This window comes from Arachis hypogaea, chromosome 15, assembly GCF_003086295.3.
Source record: "Arachis hypogaea cultivar Tifrunner chromosome 15, arahy.Tifrunner.gnm2.J5K5, whole genome shotgun sequence".
Classification (NCBI taxonomy): domain Eukaryota; kingdom Viridiplantae; phylum Streptophyta; class Magnoliopsida; order Fabales; family Fabaceae; genus Arachis; species Arachis hypogaea.
The window spans coordinates 151071827-151085636 of NC_092050.1; the positions used below are offsets into that span (position 1 = coordinate 151071827).

Genomic DNA, 13810 nt, shown 5'->3' on the forward strand with positions numbered 1-13810 from the left:
TATCTATGTCTCAGTATATATATAATTAATTAGTGAACAAAAAATATACAATTATATAATCTTGTATTGTATCAAACAAAAGTAATCGATGTAAATTGTAATCACTTCATAGCTCAAAAATCATATAAACATAAGCATATAAACTCTTCGTATTATTACCAGATTACTAGATTGCATCTTAACTTTGTATAGATTTTAAGTATTTTCAAAAAGTCAATAAATTATAATGATATTATATGTTAATTATTAATTAATAGCTTTGTTAATAAAGATTACACGAATAAGAAGAAACAATGGTAAAGGAATACCTAGTTTTTCTTTTGAGAATGACAAAGGAAACTTCAAAACAAGTAGCATCGTCTTCTTCCACACACCCTTAGTCATTTGATAATCACCTTCATATCGTTAGATAATTTTTTAAATAATAGTTAATTTTATTATTTGACAATATATAATTTTTTTTTTTTTTACCAAAGATATGAGATTTGAACCCGCAACCTCTTAATTGAGTATGGGGAGATTATGACATTTGAGCTATTACTCATTGGCGACCATATATAATTAATTATAAATAAAAAATGTGTTTTAATGGTATTAAGAAGATATGCATAGGTATATATTGATCATGAAACCCATAAAAAAATAAAAAAAGGAAAAAGGAAATGACAAAAGACACCTTGACTCTATACTATAAGTTGCCGTCATCGTCCACAATGCTTCTTCCCCCACTCCTCTCTCTCCATTCTCTCACCCATTTTCTGGAACAAACAAAATCCTTCTCAATCCTCATTCATTCCTTCACACAACCACAATCCTCTCATTGCTTTTAAAAAACAAAAAAACAAAAACTCTTAATGGACCAGCCTAGATTCGTGATCCCGGCAACGGAGGCCCAACTCCTGGCCCAATCCTCCGGCCTCCCCTCCGTCAACGAGGTCCTCCCAACCATCGTCCCTACAGCCCAATCCCTAGCCCGTCCTCCGATCTCGAAATTCCATGTCGCCGCCGTAGGACTCGGAAAATCCGGCCGCATCTTCATCGGCGTCAACCTCGAGTTCCCTGGGCTCCCCTTCCACCACACCATCCACGCCGAGCAGTTCCTCGTCGCCAACCTCCTCCTCAACTCGGAGCCCTCCCTCGTCTCATTCGCCGTCTCCGCCGCGCCGTGCGGACACTGCCGCCAGTTCCTCCAGGAGCTTCCAAACGCCACCGACCTCAAAATCGTAATCACAAACCAAAGAAACCCAAACTTCTCCCCTCTCTCCCAATTCCTCAACCACCGCTTCGGTCCCCGCGATCTTCTCCCTGATTCCGTTCCATTACTCTTGGAGCCTCACAACCATGGCTTGTCGCTGCCAAACAAATTCAACTCAAACGATTTCGATCTGAAACTTGCGTTTGCGGCTTTGGAAGCCGCGAATGCATCTCACGCGCCGTACAGCGCGTCGCCTTCGGGCGCGGCGGTTATGGATTGCGAGGGGAAGGTGTATAGAGGATCTTATATTGAGTCAGCGGCGTATAATCCGAGCCTGGGGCCGCTTCAGGCTGCTATTGTGGCTTACGTGGCGGGTGGAGGCGGCGATTACGAGAGGATAGTGGCAGCGGTTTTGGTGGAGAAAGATGGCGCGGTGGTGAAACAGGAACACACGGCGAGGTTGCTCCTTCGGGCTATCTCGCCCAAGTGCGACTTCAAGGCATTGATTTGTAGTCCCAAAAATGAAGACTGAATTCTCAAATTTGCCCCGTTGCAATAATAATATTGGATAATTATGGAGAGTAAAAATTTTTTTTTTCCCAAAAAAAGAAAATAAAAATTGAAGATATTAGCGTAATTCTATATACGGGCCTGCTACACATACAAGTATCCAAGCATCCAAGTTGGCCCAGCCCAAATCGAAGACACGCGCATAAGGAAGCATAACATGGCGCGTCAAAATCACGCGCTCAACACAAACGGTTACGTATGGCAGACTCTTCCACTTCCTCCACTTCTTCCACTTCTCAAAACGCTTCGAAACCAAGGAAACGCTCCCAATTTCGAGCAAAAATCAAAGTTCAAAATATACAAATCGTTGTTCGAAACCTCCATCAAAACAACATCAAACTCTCCGTGAAGAATCTGAAGAGAAAACGAAGCAAATACACTCAACGTAAGTTCATCAAGAAAACCTCCCAATTTTAGTTTTCTTCTACGTCGTTCTTCTCTAGGGTTTACTGTGCTATTATTCTTGCTTCTTTGTCACACTGTTCTAAGTTCTACGTCATTCTTCTAAGTTCTACGTCGTTCTACATTCTTGTTCTAAGTTCTCTTGCTACTGTTGTTGATTTTTGGGGCTTTATTCCGTAGATTGGGGGTTGTATACTGTTTGAACTTGTAATGTGACTTGATATTGATGCATGTTTGAGTGATATCTCACTGATATATATGAATGTATCTGAATAATTTCAATGGGTGTATCTCACTGTTATCAATGGGTGTATCTGATTCTTACATATGGGTGTATCTTACTCTTATCAATGGGTGTATCTGACTCATATATGCGTGTATCTTACTGATATCTGAATTAATTTGATATTGAAGCATGTTTGAGTGATAACTGACTGATATATATGGATTTATATGAATAATATCTATGGGTGTATCTCCCTGTTAACAATGAGTGTATCGGATTCTTACATATGGGTGTATCTTACTGTTATTAGACCTTGTAATGTTGCTTGATATTGAAACATGTTTGACTGATATCTGACTGATATATATGAATGTATCTGAATAATTTTAATGGGTGTATCTCACTGTTATCAATGGGTGTATCTGATTCTTACATATGGGTGTATCTTACTGTTACTAATGGGAGTATATTTGTGTGTATTTTTTGTTTCAGACAAAATGGCAGCAAGAAACCAAACGAAAGACCTTAAGTGTGCCACACATCTCCTGAGTGATAAGTTCAGAAACATGGCTGAGGAGAAGAAGGCAATTGTCAGGGATCTCGGATTTGGTGGGTTGATGCACGTCCCACCTCTAAGGGTGGATCACCAACTCTTAAGGGAACTGGCAAACAACTTCAAACTTGGGGAGAACAAACTGAAGACAGGATATGGTTCTTTCCAAATAACACCAAAGACAATAGGTGATGCACTTGGCATCAATGCAACAGGTAACTAGCTCAAAATTATAGGTGTATATTAAGTTCATGCTTGGGTGTATTTAAGGTTGATGCTTGGGTGTTTTTGAACCGATTTTGATACTTTGTTGTTTTCTTTTTTGTAGGAAATCTGTTTCCTGAGAAAGTTGAGTATAAGCAACTTTATAAGCAACTTTCTGATGATGACAAAATAATTTATAGAAGATTCCAGGGTAAGACCCTCAAAAGTCTTACCGATGAAATGATGGAAATCGGCGTTGGCAGCGAAGAGGAACGCCTGATGTTCAAGAGGATATTCATCCTCTACATACAGATGGCGTTCCTTTTGCCAACGACGATAAACAAAATATCGCCCGTGCACCTCGCCCCAATTTTTAAGATGGACGGCATATCGGAGAGAAACTGGGGGGCGCATGTTTTGACCTTCTTGATCAAAGGCATCACAGACTACCAGGATAAGAAGAAGAAGGCAATTGATGGCTGCCTCTTTGCCCTCATGATAATATACTTTCATCTTTCTGAAAACAAAGGCAAGAAGAGGGCCGAAAGACCACCAAAGCCTTGGATTGCCAACTGGACTAAGGAGAAGTTGGTGGAAAGAATGACTGCAGAAAAAGAAGAAATTTTGGTAAGTAAACATAATATGTTGCTTGTATTTTATTTACCTGAATGCTGTTAGCTAAAATATCTCATGTTTCAGGGGATTGTGAAGATGGCGGAGACAAGAGCAAGAGAAAAAATGAAAGAAAAAGAAAAAAAAGAAAAAAAACAAGAAATCAAAAAAACAAAAAAAAGGAAGGCGAGTCCAACATCGTCTTCGGAGACAGAAACAGCTACTGACAGTGACACTTCTACCTCTGAGTCTGAGAGTCAACAAGACTCGGAGGATTCAGCAAGAAAACACCCCATCAAAAAGGGGAAAAAGTAAGTACCATACTTGGGTGTAATTTCTTTTTCGAGTTGGGTGTATCTTGTTGATCACGTTGGGTGTATTTTAATATGTTCTAAATAATCACTGTTTGCCTTCCAGAATGGACTCCAGAAAAAGAAAGCAGAGGCAAGAGGAGCCAGATTCTGATTCAGAATCTGAATCTAAACAAAGTGATGAGTAATGTCCTGAAATTATCACTCCTTTCTTTTGGCTTCATTATAAAGATTTCGTGTATTAACTGAAGTGTCTGTTATTAACTTATAGGAGTGAAGAATCATCACCTGCAGAGAAGGAGAAGGAAAAGAAAAAAACAAAAACAACACCAAAAAAGTAAGCACTTCTTTGCATAATATTCTGTGATAAAATTAATTTTTTATTTCTGATTGGTACTCTTTTTTTTCCACCCAGAACACAACCAAAAAAGAAAAAAGTTCTCGTGGAGGATTCACCTCCTAAAGAAGACCAATACTTTGACGGGTACAGTACCTCGTAAGCTATATTACCGTCTATCGTCGTAATTATTTTTGTTAACATCTTCCTTTATGAATGTAGTGAGACATATGAAATATCAAGTGACGAACTGGATGAATGGCTAGGGCAAAACGTTGATAAATCTGCTGCAGAGGGGTATGTCTTGATGGGCTGTCTATTTCATATTTTATTGTGTTTTGCATGCTAATAATTGTTTCTTGTTTTGCAGGGAGAACCAACCTGACCTGCGATCGACAGAAGGTCGCTATGTGTCGTCTGAAACGTAAGAAGCTTTATTATTTAATAAAATCTTGTTATCATGAATTGGGTGTGTCTTGTGGTACCATTTGGGTGTATTGAGTGGATCAAGTTGGGTGTATGTTGTCTAATAAGTTGGAATATTAACTTTGTTGTGTTGCTTGGATCAAATCTGTCTTAGAATACCGGCTGTGAACTTGGGAACTGATGCTCCTTCCTCTCAAGGAAACACAGAACAGAGTAGTGTAAACCAGCCGTCACAGAGCATGTAATTTCTCTTTCAAATAACCGTTACTTTTGTTCTTCTATTACCCTTCTACTTCTAATTCTGTATATATTTTTTTTAGAAAAAAAAGCCCTTTATTATTTTATTCAAGAAAAAAAAGGCAGGAAAAAAAAAGCAAAAACTGCAAGTATGTAAGTTCTCAAAAAAACAAAGCCTGTCTTCTTTTTGAATTGTTCGGGTGTATTTCTTGAATTTATTTGGGTGTATTTTAGGTTGAGTCCGTCTGATTCGAATATGATGGTTGTGAGGGAACAGACACCGTCCAAAGCGCTTGCAATGTGAGTTTTACAATAATATTCAACCTTATAACCTTATTATTTTCAAAGGCGTTGTTAACCTTTCATTTTTCTTCTTGTTTAGAGTCCCAATTCAGGTTTTTGTGCCGGCATCCCAAACAACCACAGAGACAGATTTTGAACCAACCCCTATGCTACAGATTGAAGGGACTACAGAAACGTAAGAAATAGTATTGAGTGTATATTTGTTTGGAGTTTGGGTGTATATTAGCTAACAGTTTGGGTGTATATTGTTCCTGATTAGTTTCTTTTACGCCGTGATTAATTTTTTGTAACTGTGCAGCACTCCTGAAACCCCCAAACAACTTCAAGAGACCACACCCACGGTTCCCCCAGCTCCAACTAAAGTGTAAGTTCATCAGACTAAAATCAATCTTTGCTTATCATCTGTATATTCTTATTCTTATTCTTATTCTTATACATGATGACGCAGTCATCCAGACGCAGAAGACGCTGCTGCCCTGTTGATGATGGCACGGACAGCTTCCTATGTTCCGAAAACAGATCCAGGGGTGCCATCATTCAGCCTTGGATTGACTGATTCAAGCCAGGAGGGGGCGTCAACGCAGGAGACAGAAAGGGAAAAATCTCCAGAAGCTGCGAATTTGATAGAACAATTGGACAGTTTGGTCCAAAGAATAGCAAGCAGCGCGACGAAGGGAAAAAACACAAGTCCACAAATTCAGAGGGAGACTGGGGGAGAAAGTTCTGCAAAGTTTGAAACTCCTCGGGGATTATATCAGATTACGGATGATATGAAACAAAAGTGCTACATCTGGGGGACGAGACTGAAGGAAGATGCAGATGGCAATACTAACGAGTATGAGGAGATGTCCACTCTGATTGGCCAAGGAGAATACATTTTGATGAGAATGCACCTTGCTTCCCTCCAGGCAAAAAGTGATATAGAATCTCAGGTAATATTAGAATAAGATTACTGTTTTTACACCAAAGTCAATTACAATGCTTATTAATGTAAAATTGATTTCGGCATATATTTCTAGATTGTATCTGCCATCTGCCTCATCCTCAACAACAAAAATGAAAAGAGATTTCAAGAACAAATATACTGTCTCCCCCCCGATATTGTGGTAAGTGTTACTTCTACGATCTTCGGGTGTATTTTCTGTATTGATTTGGGTGTATTTGTCACGTTCCATTGGGTGTAAGTTTAGTATTTCATTTCTCGTTTCCCATTCTTGCAGTGCATGGCGCTTTCGGATCACCCAAACGGGGAATTCGTATCACCAAAAACGAAAAAGGAATTCAGGGTGGAAGCCTACCCGAGTTTCATTCCCTTCATAGATAGAAAAAAATTGACTTCGCACCCATATGTAAGTTTTCGTTTGCTAAATTTGTTACTACGCTTATTTACTTATTTGCAAAATAAAATAACACACTGTTCATGTGTGGGAATCCTTCAGATTTTTGCCCCTGTCTGCTACGCCGGGCATTGGTGGTTATGGCTGATAAATACAAGAAAGCGGAAATGTCAAATACTTGACCCGCTACACAAAATAGCTCCCACTGATGAGAGAAAGACCATTAATAAATTCACTGTAAGTTGCCTCTGTCTTCTTTACTTTAATAGATAGGTCTATTTCGTTAGTTGTGATGGGTGTATATTGTCCATTCAGTTGGGTGTATCTTGTCCATTCATTCGGGTGTATTACTGATTTGTTTTCGTATTTAAGGGATACGTATTTTCAAGATTGATAACATATGCCGGCGGGGGACCTCTTCAGAAAGGGGAGAGGGAGAAGGAAATTAAATCACCATATGTTAAAATATCAGGCCAAAAAATAAGGTATAAATTTGTGAGTCTGAACATTAAACTTTTGTAAATGAGATTTGTAATTTATTTTCGTCGTTTTCAGCTATGACTGCGCTGTGTACGTTATGAAGTGGATGGAGATAATTGAGCCGGAAAACATCAAAAAGGGGAAGTATCAATGGGATAATTGGCCACAGGTAACTGTCTTTAAAACCATATAACTCTGTATTACTTTACTGAATTAATATTGCTGTTTAAACAGAATATACTTTTTTATTGTAGGAGGAGGTGGACCACTATAGAGTGGAGTACGCATCCCGGATACTATTCAGTGAGATGAATACACAGAGAGATCAGGCAATTAGAGAGAGTAGTGCTATAAGGCTGTCGAAGCCATCCTCTATATTATTAAGTCCATTTTGTCAGATTAATTCTGCTGATATAAAAACTGGGTAGTTTGTAAATTGAACAAATGATGTAAATATTTGCCATTTATCAACAACTTCTATTCCATGTATATTTTTTCCCATAGTTAAACTATCTGTGCTGGTAAACTGTCTGTGATGTATTCAAAAGCTGTATTACAGGTGGTAAAATATGAAGGAAAAAATCAAGGCATATATAAACACAAACTATAAACTGCTACACCCAACGCAAGTCTAATAATACACCCAAGGTTGTATAAAATATACACCCAAACTGTCTGCGCTGTATTCAAAATGTATGAATTACATGTACTAAAATATGAAGAAAAACATCAAATCAAATATAAACCCATAACCTGAGAATTTTTACAGCTTTTGTTTTATATATATCTATATATGTGTCTATATCTAAATTGTGAATTAACGAAAATACACCCAAAATAACGGTGCTTTTACACCCATATTCTGTAAAACTATACACCCAACCAGTTATCCCCTGCTGCTGGTACCCTGAACTGATAACTCATAACGTGTCCTTGATATTGGCTGCAATTTGAATGCGTCGCTGATGCAGCATCAAACAGGTTTATCTGAAATATAACACACACACATTACCTAAACTATTAACGAGAAAAATAAACTCAATCGCCACAAATTTAAAGAACATTACTTTTACCTCGCTTAAAACTTTCGTCTTCTTCTTCTTTGTGGCATTTGCGATCTGTTTCTCCAGCTTTGAACCTAGCCTGTTTTTTGGACGTCCTCTTGTTCGAATCCTTGGCGGGCTTTGAAGCTCGTTAACGGATTCCAAGTTGGCGTCTTCGTGGGATAAAGAAGATGTCCCCTTCCTTTTGGCTTTTAATGCTTCCATCTCGGCCATGATGTTATCGTACGCGCGGTGCAGAATTGCAGTCAGCTCCTCCGATTCGGAGGCAAATTCGCATATATTTTGCGAACGAAAAACCAATTGGTCGAACCTCTTGCTTCTTGGCTCCATTAGTGGCTCGTCGTGGCTGCTCTTGATGTGTGTGTGTCGCCTCTTTACCTTCTTGCTCCATCGTTCCAGTATGTATCTCGGTGATACTTGGCTTACTTGTTCGAAGCTTAACACGCTTAGTGCGTAACGGCACAGTATCCCTCTCGACTCGAATAATAAGCAATGGCATTTTACCTCGGCTGCAACCGAGTCGTAAGTAACCACGAACTTGTTGAATATTGAGCTGGAAACTTGTTCTCCGACTTCGTATACTGAATAGCCTAGAGCGGAATTCTTCAGTCTGGTGATGCAATTCGCCTTTCCTCTGAATTGCGCTTGGACTTCCCTAAACTTTGCGTGAGTGTATGCATCTTGAAACTGAGCTTCAATGCAGGATTTCGTTGCACACGGTATGACCGTATGAAAATCTGCAGCATCTGATTCTCTCTCTGCTTGCTCCCTGCTTCCGAGGCAATTATCGTATTGTTTGACGAACTGAATAAGCGAGCTGTTCCGGGTGATATACTTGTTAAAAAATGAATGCATGCTCTCGCTCCTTTGTGTGCTTCTCATCCCTGCCCAGAAATGGTGATCCAGATAGATAGGAACCCATATGTGACGGTCTTCGTACAGATCTGCATAATACACCCAAAGACAGTCTATAAATACACCCGAGAAAACATGCAACTTACACCTCTGATGCAGATTTTAAAAAGACATTACCTGAAAGCCACTTGTTGTCCCCAAGACCAAAATTCAGCAGAAAATCGTTCCAATTCCTATCGAATGAGTCTTTGCTTTGAGAGTTCCAAACAACTTGGCTCATTTCTTGTTCGATATCGGCATGTCCCTTGTACCCGTTTAATTTGCTTGGAATCTTCTTCATGATGTGCCAAATGCACCAGCGGTGAACTGTTGTTGGCATACAGGCCTCTAAAGCCCTTTTCATGGATGCGCACTGATCGGTGAGAAACCCTTTCGGAGCGTTTCCTCCCATGCAACGAAGCCAGCTTTGAAATAACCATTTGAATGATTCAATTTCTTCGTTCTTCATCAAAGAGCATCCGAGAAGTGTTGATTGACCGTGGTGATTCACCCCGACAAAAGAACCACAGACCAAATTATACCTGAAACAAATTACCATGGTCCAGAATGCAAAATCATTAGCTACACCCTAACAAATGCTTCGCATACACCCAATGAAACAGCCAATATACACCTCTACTGCGGATTCGTAAAAATAAATTAATTTGGCATCATAAACAGGGACAGTTTGTTACCTGTTTGTATTGTAGGTGGTGTCGAATGAAATGACGTCTCCGAAATACTCAAAGGCGGCTCTGCTTCTTGCATCGGCCCAAAAAGCCAGCTTAATCGATTGATCCTCTTCGAGTTGGAGCTCAAAAAAGAAATTCGGATTCTTCTCTTTCATTCTTAAGAAATATTTCCCGAATTCCTTTGCATCTTCTTGTTCGGAAACATTCCGCACTTCCCTGGTAATGTAATTCCTCACGTCCTTTTCGATAAAATTTAACTCGCGGTGACCCCCGGCAGCCGCAACAAATGATTGGTAGGTTTTGCTTGGTCTGATACCGGCCTCCTCGTTATTCTCTATCGTACGACGAATGGACATGCTTAGTTCCCTGTGCTGTTTGAGCATCTCTGCTTTGCTTGGACAGCAGGGGTGTGAATGATCCAGCACAACCTTTGAAATGATCCAAGCACCGACATCCTTCAATGTGTGTATATAAATTCTTGAAGGACAGTTTAGACCGGCTGTCGGATTGGTCTTCTCGGTCGGAGATATTTTAGATTTCCATTTTCCCTCTCTGCTACATGTAATCAGTTGGTTCTTAATCTCGTTTCCCTTCCTATTTGTGCACCGAACCCTTGTAGAGAAACCTGCAGCCTTGGCGTAGTTCCTGTAAAATTTTCCAGCATCTTCAAGGGTAGTAAAGGTCATTCCAACCTTTGGAACAAGCTCGTCATCAACAACTGAGAGAGGCTGCAAAATACACCGTGTCAGAACTGTAAATACACCCATAGATATGATTCAAATACACCCAATCATGTCTAATACGATACACTCTAACCGCAACAACTCAACTACAGAATGACTTTTAAAGCCATAAACTGTAAATACACAGCATGCAGATATAATACAGTTCTAAAAACACACCTAATCATGTCTGTTATAATACAGCTGAACAACAACAAGTAAATTAAAATAACAAAAAACCAGTAAAGTGTAGATACACCCACACTTCTAGCTAAAGTACACCCAAACAAGAATTGATCTACACCCGAGCGTCTGCTACAAATTCCAGGTAATTAATCACAACTAATACATTGAATCGACAGATTCACGTAAACGTGTTACTTTCACAGTAATGTTCAGCAATTTTTCAACTACACAATGCTATACAAATTACTGAAAGAAATTTCATACTAATCCTATGTAAATCAAACCTCAGGGACTTCGTTAGATTCTGACTCATAATCCACTTCGCCTGCATTCAGATGACAATCTGAGGTTGAATGATCCATTATCTTCAAAACGAGATCAAACTTTGATTTCGAAAAACAACAAATCAAAAATAGAAAACGAAGATGGAGTTGCAGAGAGAGACAAAGGTAACCTAAACGAAGAAGATGCTAGTGAGAAAAGGAGAAGAAAAGAACAATGGAGAAGAAGGAGGGTAAACGCGGGAGAAGAAGAAGAACGAAATCTCAAAATAACGAAAACGAAAAGGGAAAGAAATATTTTAAATCTGGTAGTTAGATATACGGGCGATGTTATATAGCGCGTGTAATCAACGTACCTGAAGCAGCGCGTATTTTGATCTTATTGTTTAATGAACTTGTATGGCATACAAGCCATTAGGGCTTGTATGCAGAGCTTTTCCGTTCTATATATTACTATCTCTTGAGTCTGAAGATAATTATTAAACTGAATTGAGGATTTTAACTTTTAAGGTTAAAACCGGTACTCGTACGGAAATAGATTCTTTCCATTTTTTAATACTATAGATTTTTTCTATTTTTTTAATATTTAACAGAATTCAGTATCATCTCACTTTAATTTTATAAGTGGGATCAAAAATAAATAAAAATAAAATAATAAATTATTAGATTAAATATTACATATCATCTAATTTTTTTTATTAGAGAAGATCTCCTCCCTACTCATAGGAGACACGTTAGTCTTTGAAAATAAAATTTTAACGGCCAAATGATCAAATTAGTTCATTTATTTTTTAAATCATTTTTAAAATATTCTTTAAATTAAATTCATTCTTTAAAAAATTTAAATTAATTATTTTAATTATTTCGTCGTTTTCGTTGTTAACTATGTCAAAATTTGTTCATGTAAAAAATTAAGTGACACCATAATATATATTTTAATTGACCGTTAACATGATAAATTTATAAAATTAGACAAGTTCTCGGAGAATAGGACTAAAAACTGAGCTTTTTCGGGACCGCCTCCGCACATCGTCCCTGAGTCCCAGGGCTCTTGCAAGTCCTCTGCGGTTATCCTAGAAGAGGTACTTATCACGTCGGATATGTACCACACATAACGGTTCACGAAAAGTCGCATCGCCATATATACAGGAGAGACATCACTTACATTAATCACAAGGAGGAAGGAATATCCTAACCTTAAACTCATTCTACACTAAACCATTCTAGCCTAAAATTACCATAGCCTAAACCACGATAGTGACACTTATGGTACTCTTCTAAAAACTACTTAACAGACACCAGAGCAAGAAGCGGTAACAATAAAAGGAGATATAGTAACAATGACAAACAAGAGCAAAATTGGCACAAAAAATAGTCACTTAGCAATATTTTGATGAAGAAAAATGATAAAGAAAAATGGCAAGTTCCCTACAATAATAAAGCAAAATTCCCAAGCAGTACCAACAATAGTAGTCGTGGCAAAAAGGATGAGGAACTGCAAGAATGGTGGGGGCAATTGTGTGAAAGAAGGAGAAAGAGAAAAAAAATGATAGAATGAAGTGGGAAAAATAATTGTAACTGAAGGAGGAGAAGTACGAAAGATTAAGAATAAAATTGGTCTTTCCACACGCTTTTAAATCTCTTTTAAAAAACATTTAATGCTCCAGGCACAACGATTAAGGTGACGATCTCAAATCGAGCGTTGGGGCAACCCCCACATGCAAAGAAGTCTCTAGAAGTCCAAATTAAGGGAATGGATCCTCTCAATTTTTTTTAACAATTGAGAGAGTAAAGTGTAATCTCTCACCATTAATTTTTTAAGTGGGATCAATAATAAATATGAGAGAGAGAAGAATGAAAGGCTAGAGATCACACTTTACACCCTCAATTTTTTTTAACAATGAAGAGGATCCATTCCCCCAAATTAATGATGGCTTACTTGCGTTGAGTAGAGGCTGTGGTCCAGGGACCCGGAGTCACGCGTATCACATTCTAACGTATTAGGAGCACTGTTCTGGCCCAATTGAACGCGACCCCCGCACGACCCAACAAACGGACGCTTGCCCTTCCGCGTGACACGAACAATGAAAGACTCGATAGCTGGCAAAAGTTATGAAAGGAGTTGGGCCCTAAGGAGATAGGAGTCCACTCGGACGAATGAAGATAAGGGAGAGAGCTCCAGGTATGCCATTGTAATCCTAATTATTAGTCGCCTCATCGTATAGACACTGATTTTGACATTGGAATATCTTTGTAGGTGACTCTATCCGCTGATCAACCAACGATTTACAAGCTCATTTTCTCACCTCAGCTCTCGCATTCAGGTTCGAACCCTCATTCCCAACAACCTCTCCTCAACTGATCCAACAAACAACCGAACAGCTATATATCTGTGTTTAATACTTTAATCCAATCAAATGGTTCATAGTAGAATATTTACTTCAAAAGTTCTTGATATTGATCCATTTTCTAATATTTTCATTTTTTCAAAGTTTTGTGATTATTTTCTTTTGAAGCGTTAAGTTAGAGAAATAGCTTAGTTGCTATCCGTGTCATCCTATCAAAAGTAAAGCATGGTGTTTATTTATTTATTTTATTGTGATCTATAATGGTATTAAAGTATGGGAAATTAGTACTTTTTGGACCACGTCTCTTATTGCATTGCAATTGGTGGCTTGTGGAGTATGACGTGCCAGAGCTTCTAAATTATAATTTTGTTTGCAAGGCATCTTTTATATTATTCGAATTAGTATCATTATTATCCACTAACCGTAACTT

General features: G+C 38.5%; 3 protein-coding genes across 4 annotated transcripts; 2 read left to right on the forward strand and 1 right to left on the reverse strand.

Moving 5' to 3' along the window:
* The first annotated feature begins 854 nt into the window (after window positions 1-854).
* On the forward strand, window positions 855-2491 carry LOC112751344 (cytidine deaminase 1-like). Its single transcript, XM_025800443.3, has one exon. The coding sequence runs from the start codon at window positions 855-857 to the stop codon at window positions 1725-1727; it is 873 nt and encodes a 290-aa protein (XP_025656228.1). The 3' UTR covers window positions 1728-2491.
* Window positions 1964-7682, forward strand: LOC112751343 (uncharacterized). 2 transcript variants are annotated; one of them, XM_072217235.1, is made up of 20 exons: window positions 1964-2150; window positions 2886-3161; window positions 3275-3777; window positions 3850-4073; window positions 4180-4257; window positions 4345-4410; window positions 4489-4557; window positions 4633-4707; window positions 4781-4834; window positions 4991-5077; window positions 5308-5373; window positions 5456-5551; window positions 5675-5740; window positions 5825-6308; window positions 6396-6482; window positions 6597-6725; window positions 6816-6950; window positions 7086-7198; window positions 7269-7362; window positions 7448-7682. In XM_072217235.1, exons 1-20 carry the CDS (start codon window positions 1964-1966, stop codon window positions 7619-7621), a joined length of 3063 nt encoding a protein of 1020 aa, XP_072073336.1. In that variant the 3' UTR covers window positions 7622-7682. The 2 variants fall into 2 exon arrangements, 1 of the variants encoding a protein (XP_072073336.1); XR_011872551.1 differs by lacking the exon at window positions 7086-7198.
* A 519-nt stretch (window positions 7683-8201) lies between these two features.
* On the reverse strand, window positions 8202-9998 carry LOC140179422 (protein FAR-RED IMPAIRED RESPONSE 1-like). The gene is made up of 4 exons (XM_072218302.1): window positions 9847-9998; window positions 9290-9693; window positions 8684-9201; window positions 8202-8210 (listed from the first exon to the last, which is right to left on the reverse strand). Exons 1-4 carry the CDS (start codon window positions 9996-9998, stop codon window positions 8202-8204), a joined length of 1083 nt encoding a protein of 360 aa, XP_072074403.1.
* Window positions 9999-13810: the final 3812 nt, after the last annotated feature.

Excerpts from the sequence above, each read along its gene's own strand:
- LOC112751343 (XM_072217235.1), top strand. The coding sequence starts at position 1,964 with ATGGCAGACTCTTCCACTTCCTCCACTTCTTCCACTTCTCAAAACGCT. Across the intron at positions 5,078-5,307 it reads AACCAGCCGTCACAGAGCAT|GTTGAGTCCGTCTGATTCGA; the intron begins GTAATTTCTCTT and ends GGTGTATTTTAG. Across the intron at positions 6,309-6,395 it reads AAAGTGATATAGAATCTCAG|ATTGTATCTGCCATCTGCCT; the intron begins GTAATATTAGAA and ends ATATATTTCTAG.
- LOC140179422 (XM_072218302.1), bottom strand. The coding sequence starts at position 9,998 with ATGAAAGAGAAGAATCCGAATTTCTTTTTTGAGCTCCAACTCGAAGAG. Across the intron at positions 9,694-9,846 it reads ACCACCTACAATACAAACAG|GTATAATTTGGTCTGTGGTT; the intron begins GTAACAAACTGT and ends AATTTGTTTCAG. Across the intron at positions 9,202-9,289 it reads GGACAACAAGTGGCTTTCAG|ATCTGTACGAAGACCGTCAC; the intron begins GTAATGTCTTTT and ends TGTATTATGCAG.
- LOC112751344 (XM_025800443.3), top strand. The coding sequence starts at position 855 with ATGGACCAGCCTAGATTCGTGATCCCGGCAACGGAGGCCCAACTCCTG.